At 35.6% G+C, this 19,301-nt stretch overlaps 4 protein-coding genes and 1 long non-coding RNA gene across 6 annotated transcripts in view; 4 read left to right on the forward strand and 1 right to left on the reverse strand.

The window, feature by feature from the left end:
* On the forward strand, nt 1-4,853 carry LOC111790831 (inositol oxygenase 1-like). Of its 2 annotated transcripts, XR_002814570.1 has the most exons (12): nt 1-296; nt 381-489; nt 1,228-1,309; nt 1,398-1,602; nt 2,121-2,180; nt 2,296-2,348; nt 2,431-2,553; nt 2,640-2,709; nt 2,794-2,872; nt 2,983-3,064; nt 3,156-3,282; nt 4,824-4,853. XR_002814570.1 is itself a non-coding variant. In XM_023671917.1 (11 exons), exons 1-11 carry the CDS (start codon nt 266-268, stop codon nt 3,180-3,182), a joined length of 921 nt encoding a protein of 306 aa, XP_023527685.1. In that variant the 5' UTR covers nt 1-265; the 3' UTR covers nt 3,183-3,428. The 2 variants fall into 2 exon arrangements, 1 of the variants encoding a protein (XP_023527685.1); XM_023671917.1 differs by lacking the exon at nt 4,824-4,853 and having other exon boundaries at nt 3,156-3,428.
* LOC111790834 overlaps nt 3,063-19,301 on the reverse strand; it is a 26,189-nt gene continuing 9,950 nt past the window's right edge. Inside the window, exon 3 of the long non-coding RNA XR_002814572.1 lies at nt 3,063-3,145. This is a non-coding gene — a long non-coding RNA (uncharacterized LOC111790834). The remainder of the gene's footprint in view (nt 3,146-19,301) is intronic.
* LOC111790830 (GDSL esterase/lipase APG-like) lies at nt 3,238-7,355 on the forward strand. The gene is made up of 7 exons (XM_023671916.1): nt 3,238-3,282; nt 4,824-4,886; nt 5,052-5,309; nt 5,780-5,910; nt 6,008-6,241; nt 6,356-6,611; nt 6,845-7,355. The coding sequence occupies exons 3-7, from the start codon at nt 5,063-5,065 to the stop codon at nt 7,039-7,041; spliced, it is 1,065 nt and encodes a 354-aa protein (XP_023527684.1). The 5' UTR covers nt 3,238-3,282; nt 4,824-4,886; nt 5,052-5,062; the 3' UTR covers nt 7,042-7,355.
* Nucleotides 8,152-13,990, forward strand: LOC111790828 (DNA repair protein RadA). The gene is made up of 14 exons (XM_023671913.1): nt 8,152-8,900; nt 9,192-9,247; nt 9,454-9,512; nt 9,635-9,706; nt 9,831-9,914; nt 10,078-10,185; nt 10,329-10,391; nt 11,072-11,152; nt 11,614-11,841; nt 12,408-12,485; nt 13,043-13,081; nt 13,189-13,271; nt 13,350-13,422; nt 13,538-13,990. The coding sequence occupies exons 1-14, from the start codon at nt 8,182-8,184 to the stop codon at nt 13,739-13,741; spliced, it is 1,947 nt and encodes a 648-aa protein (XP_023527681.1). The 5' UTR covers nt 8,152-8,181; the 3' UTR covers nt 13,742-13,990.
* LOC111790829 (mitochondrial-processing peptidase subunit alpha-like) lies at nt 14,675-18,926 on the forward strand. Its single transcript, XM_023671914.1, has 13 exons — nt 14,675-14,831; nt 15,487-15,726; nt 15,844-16,140; nt 16,262-16,429; nt 16,633-16,800; nt 17,177-17,257; nt 17,391-17,457; nt 17,603-17,700; nt 17,852-17,924; nt 18,006-18,076; nt 18,241-18,290; nt 18,422-18,534; nt 18,631-18,926. Exons 1-13 carry the CDS (start codon nt 14,793-14,795, stop codon nt 18,681-18,683), a joined length of 1,518 nt encoding a protein of 505 aa, XP_023527682.1. The 5' UTR covers nt 14,675-14,792; the 3' UTR covers nt 18,684-18,926.

Below are 19,301 nucleotides of genomic sequence, written 5' to 3' on the forward strand. Positions count from 1 at the left end.
AAAAGAATACGAAATTTGCATGCGAGTAGTTCATGAATTGTAAAATAACACAAATTAAACCAAACATTTGTTCTTTTCGTTCTTTTCCTTATTTCGGAACAAGGACTCGGAGCCTGAAAATTCTCAGGGAAGGGCTTTCCGGCCAATTATAAATACCTTCCTTCTCCATTAACAATGCCCTCACCACCACCACCACCACCGCCAAACAATCTCCATTTCCCTCTCTCTTCCTTTTCCTTTTTCTTCATTTTCTCGCCGCTCAACGATGACGATTCTCATTCAGAATCCGGACTTCGGTAATTTTTCCTTTTTTTAATCTTTATTGTCGTAGATCTGAAATTCACGCCGCCGGAAAGCGTTTGATGGAGTCGATTTTGCAGGAGTTGCGGCGGCGGAGGAGAAGCTGGTGAATGAAGAAGAAGACACGGAATTGGTCCTGGACGGAGGGTTTTTGGTTCCCTATGCCAATTCGTTCGGCAACGGCTTTAGGTCTGCTTTATTTATTATTATTATTTTTTTTTTCGCCCTTTTTATTTTGCTGTTAATAAATTAAAATGTTTTGGGTAATTTTCTTCATTAATTCTCCATTTTTTTTTTATTAATTTAATCCGTAAATTTCGGAGTTCTTTTTTAATAAATGTCAAAACTTAAAGTGTTTAAACATTAAATAATACCTAATGTATTTAATTGGTACTTTTCATTTTTTTTAAATTCATAAATTAACAATAAAATCATTAATGAATTTTTTTTAAACATAAGATTCAAAATTTGGAAAAATTGTTTAACACTTTAACAATAAAATCACTAATTTATTTATCTGAAAATTATGACATTTTAAAATTTAGTTTTTTTTAATATAAATTTGATAATAATAGTTACATATTTGTTGTCTAATCTATACATGAATTAAATGTTGTATTTAATTTATATAAATTTATTATTAGAGTTATTGGATATTGAATGTATAAAAATTTATTAATTATTATTTTAAAAAAATGTGGAGATCCATTAAATCTAAGTTTAATATTGAGATTTTAAAATTGTTATTAAAAATCCACAATAATGCAAGAATTGAATTTAAATTACTTTAAATTTAGAGAAAAAATAATTTGAAATTACGTTTAGAAAGGGTATGAAATAATTAATTCTTAATAATCGTTAATTAGTTAATTTATATTTTAATTCTTAATTAAATATATATTTTTAGTCCTAATTTACAAAACGCAGGGACTATGACGCGGAAACTGAAAGGCAAGAAGGGGTTGAGAATTTCTACAAACTCAATCACATGAATCAAACTTACGATTTCGTAAGCAATTTCCTTTGGTTAAATTCTGTTATTTTTCATTCCCGCGCCGCCGGCGATCGACGGCTGAAAATGGCGGAGGGTTTTGCAGGTGAAGAAGATGAGAAAAGAGTACGGTCAGCTGAACAGGGTGGAGATGAGCATATGGGAGTGCTGCGAGCTTCTCAATGACGTGGTTGATGAGAGCGACCCTGATTTGGATGAGCCTCAAATCGAACACTTGTTGCAGACCGCTGAAGCCATTAGAAAGGATTATCCTAATGAAGATTGGCTGCACTTGACTGCGCTTATACATGGTAGTAACGATTTTATTGTACTTGAAATCTGCTTGCTTAGGTTGTGAATTTCAAGGTTTGTTAATCTGCTTAAAATAAGAATGAACTGCATTGGGATGTTCTGATTCTGGTTGAGCCCTGAAATTTGTTCACTGGTATAGGATCGAGAGAGACAAAACGAGCCTTGGTTTTGATTTGAATCAAGGAGCACATTAGTAATTAATAATGTATTTCAGAGTTTTGCTCCCTTTCATATCCTAAAAGTAATTATAGGTTGTTTTCTTCATATTGTAACAATATTTTGAAGTTGTTATTTGATGCTGCTATTGTTAAAAAGACTTGTTTAGGTGTATTTCAATTCATTTTTGTGCTTGTATTTCTAAAATGTTTTGGACTTTGGTTGAGTTCTTGAAGTTTGAATGAAATTAAAATTTTGTTTTATATTAATAGATTGACATTGACTTGTGCGCATTTCAACCACTTGAGACTACATCAATCATTTGACTACTTTTATTTCCTTATCTGTCTTTACATTTTAGACCTTGGAAAGGTGCTTCTTCTTCCAAGCTTTGGTGGTCTTCCTCAATGGGCTGTTGTGGGTAAGCATGATCTTCAATCTACCATCCAGACAATCACATGACTCTGTATGCTGGTCTTTCATTTTATAAAGTTTCTTTAGTAATTATTGTTCTCATGCTCTGGACCAACTTGCAGGAGACACCTACCCTTTGGGCTGTGCTTTTGATGAATCCATTGTCCACCACAAGGTCTTGATTTCTCTATAATTAAAGTGCCGGACAACCTTTTCACTTTTCTTACAACCGTTAACCCTGCTCCCTTTAATTACAGTATTTCATGGAAAGTCCTGATTACTATAACCCGGCGTATAACACTAAATACGGAGTTTACTCGCCAAATTGTGGACTCGACAATGTAATGATGTCTTGGGGGCATGATGACTATATGTATTTGGTAAACCTCCTGCCGAAGTATAGAGTATTGAATGTTGTCATCCTTAAACTTGGATGATAAAGTTGGTTATTACGTTGGACTTTCAGGTGGCAAAGGCGAATAATACTACTTTACCTTCTGCAGCACTTTTTGTTATCAGATACCACTCATTCTACTGTAAGTTTTAAAAAAAGTTGTCGAAACAAGTTTGTTTTACTGAAGAAACAAGTTTGTTTTACCAAACAATATTTGATTCTGCAGCATTACATAGATCAGATGCGTATAAGCACTTGATGAATGAGGAGGATGTCGAAAACCTGAAATGGCTGCGTATATTCAAGTAAGAAAATATTTTTCTTCACTGTTATTCTTAAGAGATTGAAACTGATATGAATTTTAAGTTTCTGCGCTAACCGAGGCCAATCTTGTTTTCTCTTTTCCCCCTTGAAGCAAATATGATCTTTACAGCAAGAGTAAAGTTCGGGTTAACGTTGACAAAGTGAAGCCCTACTATCTCTCTCTCATTGAGAAGGTAAGCACACACGTAATAATGTAATCCATATTTTCCTTCTTTTCCAGTGCATTATCAGTTACTCAACAGGAAGAATTATATCTGGTTGCAGTACTTCCCTGCTAAGCTACAATGGTAAAACAAAACCTGTGAGATTTGAGTCCAGTGAATGGTTGATACATTGAGGTGAAATGGGGACAGCAATAGCACGCAGCAGGCAAGAGATTTGGAGCTGGGTGGTAAATAGGCTCAAACTTCCTTTCTCTCATGGGAATCAGAGTTGTGTGTTAAATAATAGTTAATAGTAATAAAAATCGTTCTTTTCTAGCTTCTGTGCAAATATTGTACTAGGTTTTCACTCAATAAAACTGGTTTATTCCCGTGACTACTTGTCCACCTGAAATGAAAAGACTACAAAACTACCTGCATCTTGACAGGAAGAAATGTGTTCCTACCGGTAATAAGTGAAAGCCATATTATGGATGAGAGTTGACTCCGGCCTACACCTATCTATGGATTCTTTACTTCAAATAAAGACTAAACTTGTGGCCGAAAACCAAAATGCATATGGCTGATGATCAACTTGCGCAATAGATCTGTCTTAAATGATACTAATGAACAACAGTATGGATTGATCCTTTGTTTGACTGGTGTGCTGCCAAGTTAAGCAGCTTGGATATAAAATTCTAAATATACACAAGAATCCTCCACGAGATTAAAAGAACACCGAGTCAAATAAAGGATTCAAGATTCAGAAATTCGTGGATTCTTAGACTAATCTCAACACAAGAACCCTCCACGAGACTGAATAAGATCGAGTCAAATAAAGGGATTCAAGTTTCAGAAAACCAGATAGCACATAGTTTTATTCAACCAGCTTTCCAATTCAAAATACAGCAAATTAAATTTTTTGGTATACATGATAATTAGATCCCGACATTCATCTGTTATCTTGTATCTGCTTTTTGTGTCAAATGGAACTGGAAATTCTAATGACACTATTTACTCATTTGCTTTGTTTGATATGATTTCACCTCAGAATTGAAGGGTCCAAATGAAGGTAGACTGGGCGAGGCCTAAAGTAAACAACGTGTCAAGCCAATGCATAACTACATTTAGAACCTTCAAATTTGACATTAATCTCCTCCAACCCTTATTTTTGGGAAATGCTGGTAGCTTGTTTATTCTTATTGCAATATTGCTGATATTATCAGGACAACTTCTTCCTTCTACCTTCCCTCCATTGGCTCAGCTCTTTTATTGGCTCTCTATTGGTCTAAAAAGTCTTACCTCATCGCAATTATACTCTAAGCTCTCTTATATCCAGCTCGAGAAGTTTTTCTTTTTCTTTTTTTTCTTTTTTTGTAATCTCTATTGGATGGCTCTCCTTTTTGTACATTTCATTTAATCAACGAAATTGTTTCCTATCCGAAAAAGCTTCTTCCTGCTACCTTCAGACTCTGCCCGGTTGACTTTTTCCTGTCTCTATGACAAACAGAAACTTACACTGTTTTTGAAGAGACAAAGTTAGTACATAAGCTAAAGGCTTTATAACTACTCGCATAATTCACATTATAGATGTTACCCAGTTGTAGTACAGTGGCTTATCATAGCCACAATCATATTAACTCCTGCACATGCAAACTCATGCAGCTTTAACTCATGACACAACCAACATTTATCACCCAACTACTCCACCAAACCTTTTCATTAAATGTTGCATGAATTCATAGTTTTCCAGCTAAATAATTTTATTCATAATGGTTTCTTGCTTTTACAGGAAAGAAGAGGAAAGCAAAGAAAGCCGAGGGAAAAAAATTTGCTGGCTTGGGATTTGGTAAAGGTATTTAAAACGAATTACCTTCAATAACATCATTTCTTCATTAAAAGGGTCCTTATTGATTGGGTAGTCTCAACCTCCAGCTTCCTTCAATAAAAGAAAATCTAAGGGTGGGTCATTCTGACTTTCTTTATAAGTTCTAATTCATGGTTCAATTGCAAATCACAGCGCTAAAGAAGATGGATCCCATTATTAGCGAAGTGTTGGTGTTCTTCTTTGCGTTTTTGCTTGGGAGTGGAAATGCTCAAGATTCTACCACTTTGGTGCCTGCTATCATTACTTTTGGTGATTCTGCCGTGGATGTGGGAAATAATAACTATCTTTACACTATTTTTAAGGCCAATTACCCTCCATACGGTAAGGACTTTGTGAATCATCAGCCCACTGGCAGGTTTTGCAATGGAAAACTTGCAACTGATTTCACTGGTACGTGCAAAACCTTTCATCTCCGTTCAAACTTAAACACATTATCCTTGCATGATGTATAAAGTCGTCGGTGTCGTCGGTGTTATGCCTCTTCCTTCTACTTCTGGTTCTTCATGTGTCTTGGGAGAAAAATCCATTTGATATCTTCTTTTGTTGAATCTACCACTTCCAATTCAAGTTTTAATTGGAATCAGATGATAGTTATACTGATTTTCTCTCTATCTCTCTCTTTCTCGTTTTTCTGCAAAACTATAAAGAAGTAGAACAAAATATGATTTTACAGATTTATCTGTTCCTAAGATCTAAACATGCTTTTAGGAATTTTTCATAAAAACAGAAATTGGAAGCAATATTCAAAGAAGCAGAATTATCAAGTTGTTATTGACTGTTGAGTTCGCATACCGTCTTTCAAGAACAGCTGCTATATTTAAAGCCTGTAACTATTATTATTATTCTTTTCTTCTCTCCAGCTCAAAATTTAGGATTCAAGACCTTTCCATTGCCGTATCTTAGCCCAGAGGCATCAGGTAAGAATCTTCTCATTGGAGTCAACTTTGCCTCAGCTGCATCTGGTTATGATGAGAATGCTGCCTTCTTAAATGTAAGAATATTAACCTTTGCTTTTAGAAGTAATATCAATCTGAGCAAATCATCCCTTCTTCTGTACTTACTTTTTTACTTATGAACTCGGTGAACAGCATGCACTCTCACTATCCCAACAAGTTGGGTTGTTCAAGGAGTACCAGGGCAAGCTGGCTAAGGTAGCTGGTAATGAAAAAGCAGCATCCATAATCAAGGATGCACTCTACTTGCTAAGTGCAGGAAGTGGTGATTTTCTGCAGAACTATTACATCAATCCTTATATTAACAAGGTCTACACTGCCGATCAGTACGGGACGATGCTCATTGGAGCTTTTACAACATTTGTTAAGGTATTTTCTTGCTGTTGCAAACACCATTTGGTTTTCCAGGCCATTCACGACCAAGCATAAAAGACATATCAAATGAAATACGTTGGATTGATGCATTTCTGATATTGTGAACAGAATATATATGGTCTAGGAGCTAGGAGACTTGGAGTGACTTCACTTCCTCCATTAGGTTGCTTTCCTGCTGCTCTCACCTTGTTTGGCAACCATCAAAGCGGTTGTGTCTCAAGGATCAATACTGATGCGCAAGCGTTCAACAAGAAGCTGAATTCTGCTGCGGAAAGTCTGAAAAAACAACTTCCAGGGTTTAAGATTGTCATCTTCGACATTTACAAGCCACTCTACGATGTCATCAGTTCTCCATCTAAAAATGGTAAAGCCGTTTTGTTGGTTTTTGCTTGTAGCCATATACTGTTGATTTCAATCTTTCTCTCCATCTGGCTTTCGAACTCTCTTTCAAAGTCTCTCAACCCCAGCTTTCTAAAACCTTCTTCTCAAATCGGGGCTAGACGCTTGAGCATTCATTGCCCGGCCATAGGCGACACGATCTTAGGTTGGCTTGACTCAGATGACTAATTTTCTCCTGTTCTTTCTGTTTTTGGTTAGGCTTTGTGGAGGCCAGAAAAGGGTGCTGTGGAACAGGGACAGTGGAGACAACATCACTTTTGTGCAATCCCAAGTCCTTGGGTGGAACTTGCTCTAATGCAACTCAATACGTGTTCTGGGATAGTGTGCATCCATCAGAGGCTGCAAATCATGTTCTTGCCGATGCCTTGATTCTCCAGGGATTCGCTCTCCTCTAGATCACTAAACTCCATGCCACTCATCTGCAATGCAAAAGTTTGTACTGTGCTTTATTTTATTTATGTATGTGAGGAAATTTGTTCAATGTAGTGATATTATTATAAGTTACTTGTGTGATAATCCTGTTTTGGGAGTCTGTCATATTGTAAGTTTTAGGTTAATTAGGCATGGAATTGAGTCTTCCATGTGAGTTTATGATTTATAAAAGCTGGTAATTAGCATTAAACATAGATTTTGTAGCGTATGGGTGAATTAAATTTGAAGGCTTTGGATGAATAAATCCTTATACCAAATCAAAAGCTTGGGTTCTTAACATCAAGTCTGGAACTGAAATTCCGGTGATATTAATTCTCTGCTCATTTTCTTAACCTCTCTTTAAAATTTTCTGGTTGGGAGATTGTGACTCTTCTGATATAATGCCATTTTCTCTCTCAGACTGCCTATAATTATAAACTCTCTAATGGTTTATATTTTTTAAAATAAGAAATTTATTTATTTAAAAAAAAAAAAATTATAAATAGGAATCCTCTATGAACAAATTTTTATATATATTTTTTAAATTCTAATTCAAATTAAACATTTTCCATTTTTTAAATTCTAATTCAAATTAAACATTTTCCATCAATTTAAGAATTAATTTTTAGTATAAACTTTTGAAGGTTTTAATACCACTTTTAAAACTATTTTTAGTTTTGAATGAAATCATTTTATTTCACAAATACCAATTTTAAAAAGTGTTTTAAAATATAGTTGAAGATTATTTTCCTTTTTTAAAGGTTTAACAAACACTCGTGAAAATTTAAAATTAATACTAACACCCTTAACTTTTATATAGAAAATTTTGCGGAGATGAAAAATATATATCTATGTCTCATAATTGGAGATAGATACTTAGGACCAATTTTCGTAGACGCATTTTCTTAATTTATTTTTTTTAAGAAAATATTAATAATAAAACTTTTAAAATGATAAAAATATTTTTGATTTTTTTTTNTTTTTTTTTTTTTTTTTTTTTTTTTTTTTTTTTTTTTTTTTTTTTTTTTTTTTTAATTTAAAGACATTATTATTTTGGGGGTGTAATTAGAAGGCTTAAATCCTCCATCGTCGTCTTTATGTAAAACCCTGAATAATACTGTGTGATGCAGCTCTCAGACATGAAGTCCCTCAGAACAATTTTCTTTTCTCGAAAGCACTTCCTCATTTCCGCAATCTCCTCCCGCTCCCGCCTCAATCCCAACTCTTCCCTCTTTCACTGTGCCGGTCGTTTCCACGCCGCGCAACTGTCAACTATTGGCGTCCCTGCTCCGAACGGCGACCGCCTCGCCACTTCCGGTCCAGGAAATGGAAAGGGACGCGATGTTTGGACTATTTACGACCCCGTTACGAGTAAGCTGCTTACTCAAAGGGTCAAAAGCAGTAGCGATAGAAAAGAACCCGAACCGAGCTTTGGAAATGAAACCTTCGGAGCTTCGTCGAGAAATGGAGATGGGGCTGAGGAGTGCTTGAACGAGAAGACTTCGGGGAGTGTGAGGAAAGTGGGTTTAGAAGGTGGGTCTGTTAGTAGGCCAAATTTGGGGAAGATTGTGGGATCGAAGAAGAAGAAGAGCAAAGTTTCTTGGGTTTGTGCGAGCTGTGGCCATAGTGAGGGGCAGTGGTGGGGAACTTGTCGCTCCTGTGATATGGTTGGGACAATGAAGCAGTTTTCTGAGGGGGATGATACTGGAGGAGGGAGTCGAGGGTTTGAAGTTTCAGAAAATGTGGTTCGAGCTTGGCTTCCAAAGCAGGCCACCGACGTGCATCCTCTGCGGTTGACAGATGTGAACCGAGGGATCAACACTCTGGATTGGAGACTTCCTTTGTAAGTCATATTTTGCAACTTTTATGTTCTTTTAGCTCTCTTTTCTACTAGAAAAAGCTCATAAAGCTCAATAAAGCAGTTCCAATTAGAGTGAGTTTAAACGCAATGTTCTTTTAATCCATAATTGCTTTTCAACCTTACCCTTGATGGAGTTCAGGGTAGTGTGATGAATTCATATGACACTGTATGACTATATTGGATGTCCGACAGTTTGCGTGGATATTACTTTTTATCCATCTTAGATAGACGTTGATATGTGGGAAACTTCTTTGAACCTTGCTTGATGTTTAGGCCTGGTCCCTTTGGAAATGAAGTGGCGAGGGTACTTGGTGGTGGGCTGGTTCCAGGTTAGCTTAAAATTCAAGTTTCTTGTACATATTATCGTGATTGTGCGTAATAATTGCTACTTGGTCTTCTTTATTTTATTTGCTTCTAGTTAGAATTAATTTTGTATTAGATGACGTGACATTTTTTTTCATAAATAGTTCACCCTTCATGTTTCCTTTGAAAAGCTAAATTTTAGTGTCTATTCTGGATCTTCCTGGTTTTTAAGGTTCTCTGGTTTTGGTTGGTGGTGATCCTGGTGTTGGCAAGAGTACATTGTTGTTGCAGGTATGAAGACATACAGACCTCAATTTTTATTTCGTAGTTATTTGACGTTATATTTTACTATAATCTTATTTATACTTCCAATTTTTTTGGTCATGGTGTCAAATAACACATTTGATTTGAAGATTGCTGCAATTTTAGCTGAAGGGCGTGGTGAAAGCGATTTGACATCGGTTATTTATGTCTCTGGTGAAGAGGTTACCTTCCTAACAGTCTAAGATGGTTAATTTCCATTGTTCCTTTTAAACGTTCTCGGAACGAATGTCTAGGACTCTAGCTGAGTTCCTTCCCTTGTATTCTTATCCATTTGTCCTTTGGCAGAGTGTGGAGCAAATTGGAAATAGAGCAGATCGATTGAATATTGAAACAGAGAATCTTTTCTTGTATTCAAGTACTGATGTTGAGGTGCACGACATGTACATTTTCTTGCTCGATTTTTTATTATTATTGCGAACATATGGTCTAGGACTCTAGGTGGTAGGTTGATCTACATTCAAGGTTGAGTGTATTTGATAAATCATAAAGGATATGTAGTACTTATTGCAAGTGTATCTGCTAATTATTTCAGGATATATTTGAGAAGATTCAGCCTCTATCTCCTAGAGCCTTGATCATCGATTCTATTCAGACAGTTTATTTGCAAGGAGTAGCTGGAAGTGCAGGAGGAATTGGACAGGTTAGAAACATTATTCTAGCAAACATGTGTGTTCTAAGTGAAACTTTTTTATGCTTATCCACTGCTTCACCAGAGTCATACAGTGGATTCAGAACTATATAATTCACCCAAGGCTGAAATCTTAAGAACTCCAATCTTGACAGGTGAAGGAATGCACCTCGGCCCTTCTTCGTTTCGCAAAGAGAACCAGCATCCCCATTTTATTGGTTAGTAATTTCAAGTTCTTTCATATGAGATTTTCTCTTGAATATGAACTAATACTTTTTCTTCCATTCAATGGCTTTTTGATGTCTATCTCCAAGTAGACATGCGAAGAAACTCAAGATCACCCTTTTTCTTCCATTCAATGGCTTTTTGATGTCAACATCCCTGTCTTGGTGCAAATTGTTCAAACGTTGTTGTAACTTTTAGATGTCTTTATGTCTTTATTATTTTTTCTTTGGTCTTAACTGGAAGGAAGCTTCCTTGTAGCTTCTTCTTTAACCCTGCCTGCTTTTCCCACCATTTTTCAATGAAATACGTTCTTATCCAAAAAAGTGTGTGTTTCTATTAGTCACACCCCAATTCATCCTTCATTTTGATGATAGGTAGATGTTGTGACATAAATGCTTCTTGTTCAAATGCTATTTTACTAGTTCTTGAATTCTCAATTGGTTGATTTTTCCATCAAGAATTGATCGCCTGGGATCCTCCTACCAAGATGAGATTTTATGTCATTCCTGTTGAATTTTACTTACTGTTCTTAAGACGAACGTAATACTCTACCGACCGTTGTGTTCATTTAGAGTGAGCTATTAGAGTAGCTAATTGTTTAATTTTCATGGAGTTCTTGTTTGACCTAGTAATCCTTTTTTATATGCACGTTCTGATTGTTGAAATACTTCAGATTGGACATGTGAACAAATCAGGAGAAGTTGCTGGACCTCGAGTTCTAGAGCACATCGTGGATGTTGTACTGTATATGGAAGTGAGTACATGTACATCCCTTAATTACTTTTATCATCTTTTTTTAGCCATGGATTTCAGTCATATTATCATCAGCTTTGTCAGAATTTAAATCTTAGACTAAATTGCTAACGTGGGATGAGATAACTATAGGCATGCCTTTGGGCTTTGATTTTCAATGATGCATTTGTGAAGTCTATAAATATTCATGGGCTCATTTGTTTTCATCTAGAAATATATATTTAGTGAATCTTATTAATGATTAAAACGACACGATAGGGGCACTTTCAGTTCCAGCACACCTTTAATTTGATTTCATATATTCGTATGAATATAACCAACATGGGTAGTTTAAGTAATTTCACTTGTTCTTGAGTTGGTCCTATTTTATTATTCTACTTTATGAAGTACTTAAAAAATAATTTGTGTGGGAGGAAAAACGAGTAAAGATGATGATGAAGTGATGATTTGTGGATTGACTAGGGGGAGAAATGCTCGTCACATCGGCTACTACGACCAGTGAAGAATCGATTTGGATCAACAGATGAGCTTGGAGTATTTGAAATGTTGCCATCGGGACTGGAAGTGGTGTCAAATCCGAGCGAGATGTTTAGAAGGGATCACAATGCAAATTCGAACTCGGAGTATTTGGCAGGACTTGCTGTTGCAGTGATCATGGATGGAACTCGCACCTTCCTGCTTGAAATTCAGGTACTTCTTCACTCCAATCCCCTCCAAAGGATACACATTCCATTGGTTTGTTATTAAAAGTATTTATCAAGTTATAATTACTTTCGACTCTTTAAACTTTGAGGGTTATGGGTTGTGTAGGCTGTCTTGCACGTCACTGAACTTTTAAAAAAAGGTTTAAATTTTATTTTTTAATTGGTCTTCGAACTCTTTTAACATCTTTGATATATTTTTAGTTTAACATCTTTGATATATTTTTAAAATTGATGAGCCTAATAGATACAAAATTCAAAGTTGAGAGACGCATTAAATACCTATAAAGTTTAGAAATCTGTCAAATACTAGACTAAACTTGTAATTTAGTCCTAATATTTTTGTTTTATATAATTTTTAAAGCAATATATTTTATTACATTTTTAGAAAAAATGCCCTCCTATTTATTAGTTTAATTATGTTGGAAGAACTTTAAAACATCGTGGAATCCTCCCCCAGCTCAAGAACTTGTTGGATTGTCCTGGACTATCATTTCTGTTGCTAATAAATAAATATATATCATTTTGATCATTGGCTACAAGAATTTTCTGTAGGCATTATGTTTGTCAAGATCATCCGTTTCTAGACACGTTAATGGGATTCAACAAAGCAAGGCTGATATGATAATATCGGTACGTTCTTAATTGAATTATTTGTAACCTTTAAGACGCATTGCTGTTGATCATAGTCTAAAAAATTCCTGAAGAACATGCAGTTGAGAAATACGGTCTTCACTTCACTTCGTCTTATGCATAACACAAGAATGATGGATTTTGTTTTGATGAATAATTTACCCACCAACATCAATTTTTATGAACTTAAACTCTTTTAAACTCTTTTAGCTTTCTTCTGTTGGAAGTCCAACATCGGCTAATTTAGGGAATGATCATTTAGGGAATGATCATGGGTTTATAATCAAGGAATACTATTTCTATTGGTATAAGGCCTTTTGGGGAAGCCCAAAGCAAAGCCATGAGAGCTTATGTTCAAAGTGGACAATATCATACCATTGTGGAGAGTCGTGTTGATCTAAGATCTCCCACTTTTGTTGCTTGCTCATGATTTCATGTTTATATGAAGGAAAACTGATGGATGGATAAAAGTGCAAATTAGCATTTGATGTTGTTAATATCAACTTAATGAACTCTTTATTGATTAGTTTTGAACTTCTACATCTTATGAATGGTAGGTTCTCATGAAGCAAGCTGGGTTAAAGCTACAAGATAGCGTGAGTTGACAACTCTCCTCTTTTCTCCCCATGCTTGTCAGTGGAATTCTTGTTGTCATTCTTCCCTTTTGGTTATGCTTGATTTGTATTCTACTTTAATATTACAGGTCATTTTTTTAAATGTTGTCAGCGGGGTGACACTGACAGAGACTGCAGGAGATCTTGCGATTGCAATGGCAATTTGCAGCAGGCATGTGATTTCAACTAATCACACTTCTTACCCTATAATCACACCTTTTAACAAATAATCCTTTTGTTGTCACTCCAGCTTTCTGGAGTTCCCCATTCCGAACGACATTGCATTCATCGGTGAAATCGGCCTTGGCGGTGAGCTTCGCATGGTATGCACTCAATTTCAGTATTATAATTACACAAGTTCTGGCATGACTTGGTAGAGATTGTCTAGTATTTGATTTGTCTTCTTCAATGAAATCTCGAAACTTCATTAACGTTCAGGTGAGTAGAATGGAGAAGCGGATCAATACTGTGGCTAAATTGGGTTTCAAAAGATGTGTAGTACCCAAATCAGCTGAGAAGTGTCTAGGAGTGGTAGAGTTGGGAGAGACGAGGCTGATAGGTTGCAGTAATTTGAAAGATGTTATCAACGATGTGTTTATGGCGAGAGATGGAGCTAGAAGTGTACAGTCTTTTGTTGGGTAGTTTATAAGCTTCTTAATTCTTGGTGTTGATGCAATGTGCATAAGATGTATTTTTTTGGGTCCTTCGAACAAACGAATCGATTTTACTTGATGAAAATGATGATAGTGTTTATATTCGCATGAAGTTTAGAGTTCAAGAAATCGTCTGACCGTCATCGTTTATCAATTACAAAAGGTCAAAGATAATATTGTGTACTATTTCACACGCATTATTATCTCGAGAATGAAGTGTTTTGTGTTTTGACGTGGAGACTAATTTTGTATATTTAAGTCAAATTAGGACTCATCTTATTACGATAATTTTGTTACACTCAAAGATGTATTCAATCCAATCTCATTCTCATCGATGATTACGTAAGACCTACATCATCTTCTTGATTTACTCGATCATTGTTGTCATTGTTCATCATATATGTGAGACTAAAAACTGAAGACCAATATTCATATCGATATCGATTTTTGGATGAGATTTCGAGAATAGTATCTAGCTATATGCAAACAATAAATAACATTATTTTATTACATGGATAGTTTTGAAAATTATGGTTTTTTATTTTTTATTTTTTATTTTAGAAGTATTTAAATTATATATTTTCTCAAATTGGGTGAAATTTAAAATAATTAGTATTTCTTTTTAAATCGTACATTTTTTAAATTTAATTTAGATATTAAATAAAATAAAAAATAAAAAAGGCATTTTAATTAGTTTAGATATATATATATATATATATATAAATATTTATATTATGGTGATCATATATCTTTTTTATTTGCAAGTAATCAATAACAATAATATTTTAATTTTGAAGAAGTTATAAAGTAGATAAGTTTAAGGGTGAAAACGTTTTTTTATTGGAGTAAATAAGTAGAATTACTGTGATAATTTTTATGTTTTTTTACCGCAGATTTATTGGTTCCAGGAACAAAAGCAAAGCATTTCCTTCTACCGCCCCGTCATAGCCACCATTGGGGTTTCTTTGAAAAACGGAACTCGAGGGAAAAATAAGGCGAGCTTCAAGCCTCTCTAGGGTTCACTGCGACTAGTCTCCACCATGCATAGAATCGCCGGTTCACGACTCAGATCGCTCAAGGTCAGTCAAGACGTTCCTTTTGTGCATCAACTTTCTGCTTTCGAAGTTTTTTTTTTTTTTTTTTTTTGTTTTTCCAAACTGTGAGAAGGAAGATTGATGTTTTCAGTGAATATCTTTTGGGAATCGAAGAAAGATGACGGCGTTATAGATCTGGTCTTTGTTTTCTGTATGTTGGCTGCTGTTTGACCTCTTCTGCATATGATTTTCGTTTGACGATTGAAAGCTTGACAATCCCTTTGGATCCTGTATTGGTTAGATAGTCATTGGATGCTTAGAATGAAAAATGCTTATGCTCCATCCATTCGGCCATTGGAGCGATGGGCACTCATTTTAATGTCTTGATTATGCGACTAATTGGCATTATCATTACAGTTGTGGTTGCTGTAATTTTTTACATTAAAATGGTTCTTCGTTTGGATGGAGTATGGGCTTTTTATTCCTATTTTAAACTAGATTTATACCTTGAAATTGCATTTCCTGCATTGTGTATCTCGCATGAATGTTTTTTGGAATGGCTGCTTGGCATTGTTTGTTTTGTTAACTTTCAAGAGATTGAGAGTGCTCGTGCAAATGAACTTTTTAAGAAACAAGTAGCAAGTTCTTATAAAAACCATTCGCGGTTTCTTATTTTTGTACTGTAATTGCACGGAGTTAGAACCATGCGGCCAATTTGGGGGCATCCAGGTTTGCTACATCGGGTGCAGTTGCTGCAAGACCAACGTCTGGGGGCTTTTTTAGCTGGCTGACTGGAGAACGTTCAAGCTCTCTTCCGCCATTGGAAACACCTCTATCTGGTATTACCCTACCACCACCACTCCCTGATTACGTTGAACCAAGCAAGACCAAGATTACAACTCTTCCTAATGGTGTCAGGATAGCTTCAGAAACTTCTTCGGTATGTATGGAGTTTGGAACTTACTGTACATCTAGGCTCTTCTTGTTTTAATTTTTTATAGTTAACATATTTATCTATGCATCATTCTGACAAGTTTTAGACTGGTTTTCTAACCAGAACCCTGCAGCCTCTATTGGGATATATCTTGATTGTGGTTCCATATATGAGACCCCAGTGTCTTCTGGAGCATCACATTTGTTGGAAAGGTTGGCCTTCAAGAGTACGACAAACCGAAGCCATTTGCGCATTGTTAGGGAAGTTGAAGCTATTGGTGGTAACACAGGTGCCTCCGCCTCCCGAGAGCAAATGGGGTACACTTTTGATGCTTTGAAGACGTATAGTCCAGAAATGGTGGAATTGCTTGTAGACTGTGTCAGGAATCCTGTTTTCTTGGATTGGGAAATCAATGAAGAGGTAATTGGTCATCTAGCCGCCGTTGTAGAAGTTTTTCCATATGATAACTATTGTATGAAAAATGGTAGTTTTGGACTGCTGTGTTCGTTGCTGATGTTTTGACTCCATGTGTTTCATACAGCTGCAAAAGCTAAAAGCAGAAATTGCAGAACTTTCAAATAACCCACAGGGCTTACTTCTTGAGGCAATTCATTCTGCTGGGTATTCTGGTGCACTTGCAAACCCTCTTGTGGCCCCAGAGTATGCGTTAAGCAGATTGGATGGCACCATCTTGGAGGAATTTATTGCTGTGAGATCTTGCATTCTTTTATGACCACCCTCGTCTTTGGCTTTTTTTCCTTTTTTTTTTTTTTTTTCCTGTCCTCCAAGGAGGAAGGCCATGCAACCTAATTTTTTTTTCTTCATATATTTGCCTCCCTCAGTATGAGGTAATTTAATTTCTTTGTTCCTTTTCTGTTTTCCAGTATTTGAATTTCCACTTTTGGATTTCAGGATAACTATACTGCTCCTAGAATGGTGCTGGCAGCATCTGGGGTTGAACATGAGGAGCTTTTATCCATTGCAGAACCTCTTCTATCTGACCTACCCAAAGTACCTAGCCCTAAAGTGCCAGAATCTGCCTATGTTGGAGGGGATTATCGTCGCCAAGCTGACTGTGGGGTATGTATAAACTATAAACGTATTGTTGATTATTTATTCATAATTGTCCTCCAGACTGTGACCTTGACTGAGGTAGTTAAACCCATCTAAATCTCTATCCATTTAAGAATAACATACGGCAGAAAAGGAAAGGCAATTATCAAATAATCGATTATTACTTGGCCGAGACAGATAATCTGTCCTTCGGTTCCAGTGACCATGGATGAGTGGATGATAAACTTTGTCTCATATCATAAAAAACGAAAAATGATAAACTTTGTCTCATATCATAAAAAACGAAAAATGATAAACTTGGTCATTATAGTGTTACCTCACAGGTATATTGTTTTCTATTGCTTCATTTTCATATATTCACGTAGGCTTTTCATTTGAGCAGAGCACGCATGTTGCCCTGGCTTTTGAGGTTCCTGGTGGCTGGCATAAGGAGAAAGATGCCATTGTTTTGACTGTTCTTCAGGTGCCTCATTTTATTGACTTCTTGTCGTAAAGATGTTTATTTTCCTGTTATACTAAAACACACTTTTCAAATTATCTTGTTGGATCGTTAATTATTCTCTTATGAATTCTATTAAAATCTCTCGATCCTGCAGATGCTTATGGGAGGTGGTGGTTCATTTTCTGCTGGGGGCCCGGGTAAAGGCATGCATTCGAGGTTATGTAAGTATTACACGGGTTCTCTGTTTAAGATTTGATTAACCTTTTCTTCCCCTCTTTATCTTTGGCTTGTTCTTTATTCTCTCCTCAATTTGTTATTTGATTAATGTGTGTTTAAATCTTTACACTTGCTTTGGATTTGAAACAGATCTCCGAGTTTTGAATGAGTACCAGCAGATTCAATCTTTTTCTGCATTTAACAGCATCTTCAATAACACGGGACTGTTTGGAATTTATGCTAGTACTGTAAGGCTCAATCTTACTAATGATTTTTGATATAGGTTCAAAACTATAAGCAGAGCTACTGTCTGATTATAGTTCGTCTTACCTTATTATTATTTTTTTAATCTACTTAACTATCATAATTTCAACTTCAAATCCCTAACTGTGGATGCAGGGTTCTGACTTTGTGGCCCATGCCGTTGATATTGCTGCATCAGAACTAATCTCAATTGCAACTCCTGGACAAGGTTTGCAAATTTTCGTCTATATTTCTGATATTTTTTTAATTTCTCTGTTTAATATTTCTTGCACTCTGTTTACTGCTGCAGTTTCCGAGGTGCAACTTAACCGTGCCAAAGAGTCAACAAAATCTGCAGTTTTGATGAATCTGGAGTCCAGGGTACTCTCTCTATCACCCACTCATTCTGTCTTTTGAATGACCCCGTTTTTTGGGGTTGTTTTCACTTCTGCGCTGACGTATGAACTGAAAGCAGAAGCTTCCATTTAAAAAATAAAAATAAAGTCGGAGAAACAAAAGCAAGCTGACACTTCCTTATCTTGCAGATGATTGTATCCGAGGATATTGGGAGGCAGATTTTGACATACGGAGAGAGGTACCTTGTGTGATTAAACTTAGCCTCCAGCACATTTGCATATTTACATCTTCCTCTGATTTCCTTTTACTCCATGGGCCTTCTCCTCTGCAGTATTAAGTTTTTGTGTCGTGTTTTTTTCAATATTGCAGGAAACCTGTTGAGCACTTCTTAAAGGCTGTAGACTCGATCACTTTGAACGATATTACTAACATAGCTCAGAAAGTTATGTCTTCTCCTTTAACAATGGCATCCTATGGAGATGGTAATCTTCTAACTCCTAACTCTAATTAACGAATCTTGATGTAATTATGTCTTCAAAGACTGACATCTTGATGAATCTTCATGTTTGGCGTTGCAGTTATTAATGTCCCGACCTACGAGTCTGTTAACAGAAGGTTCCACAGTCAATGAGATAGATACGTGTGCGTTTTCAAGCTCGCCACTTCTGATAATGTCTGTTCTTGTTGTTCTTCGCCTTGGAAGCAGTTTCGACTTTGTCCCGCAATTTGCAATAAATTTTTTGAATGAAAGTCTCATCAGATGATGTAAAATTATGAGTTTGTTTCCAATTCATTGAGTTGCTCCCTGTGAATTGTGGAGTTTTTCACCTATTCACTTTGAATATTAACCCGGGTAGTTCTTGCCCTTTTCATAGCTTTGGCATCTTTTCCTTTTCCCTATCTTTATATTCGCAGTTTTGGGAACAAATAATTTCGTGGGTAACTTATATCTATATATATATATATATATATATATATATATGAACTGGCTTAGCCAATAATGCAGAGTTGTATGCTCAGAATTTTGCCTTAATTATACTTCGATTAAATAATTTATATTTTTTATTACCAAAAAGACATTTGGCCTCTATATTTTGATTTTCTTTTCATTGAGAGTAGTATAATTTTTTAATTTTGCAATTGTTTTTGTTTTTATTATAAAAAATATTAAAATTTAATGCAGGTTCTATACTTGTGTTTATAAATTATAAAGAAAAAAAACAAATTGCTATTTAATAAGAATTGACAC

The sequence above is a fragment of the Cucurbita pepo genome, chromosome LG03, assembly GCF_002806865.2.
Source record: "Cucurbita pepo subsp. pepo cultivar mu-cu-16 chromosome LG03, ASM280686v2, whole genome shotgun sequence".
Classification (NCBI taxonomy): Eukaryota; Viridiplantae; Streptophyta; class Magnoliopsida; order Cucurbitales; family Cucurbitaceae; genus Cucurbita; species Cucurbita pepo.

Coding starts and splice junctions, on each gene's coding strand:
- LOC111790831 (XM_023671917.1), top strand. CDS start 266: ATGACGATTCTCATTCAGAATCCGGACTTCG. Junction 2,181..2,295: donor TCCTCAATGGGCTGTTGTGG/GTAAGCATGATC, acceptor ACCAACTTGCAG/GAGACACCTACCCTTTGGGC. Junction 2,349..2,430: donor AATCCATTGTCCACCACAAG/GTCTTGATTTCT, acceptor CTTTAATTACAG/TATTTCATGGAAAGTCCTGA.
- LOC111790830 (XM_023671916.1), top strand. CDS start 5,063: ATGGATCCCATTATTAGCGAAGTGTTGGTGTTCTTCTTTGCGTTTTTG. Junction 6,242..6,355: donor CTTTTACAACATTTGTTAAG/GTATTTTCTTGC, acceptor TATTGTGAACAG/AATATATATGGTCTAGGAGC. Junction 6,612..6,844: donor CAGTTCTCCATCTAAAAATG/GTAAAGCCGTTT, acceptor GTTTTTGGTTAG/GCTTTGTGGAGGCCAGAAAA.
- LOC111790828 (XM_023671913.1), top strand. CDS start 8,182: ATGCAGCTCTCAGACATGAAGTCCCTCAGAACAATTTTCTTTTCTCGA. Junction 10,392..11,071: donor CCAGCATCCCCATTTTATTG/GTTAGTAATTTC, acceptor GAAATACTTCAG/ATTGGACATGTGAACAAATC. Junction 12,486..13,042: donor AGGCTGATATGATAATATCG/GTACGTTCTTAA, acceptor TATGAATGGTAG/GTTCTCATGAAGCAAGCTGG.
- LOC111790829 (XM_023671914.1), top strand. CDS start 14,793: ATGCATAGAATCGCCGGTTCACGACTCAGATCGCTCAAG. Junction 16,801..17,176: donor GTCGCCAAGCTGACTGTGGG/GTATGTATAAAC, acceptor TCATTTGAGCAG/AGCACGCATGTTGCCCTGGC. Junction 17,925..18,005: donor AATTGCAACTCCTGGACAAG/GTTTGCAAATTT, acceptor TTACTGCTGCAG/TTTCCGAGGTGCAACTTAAC.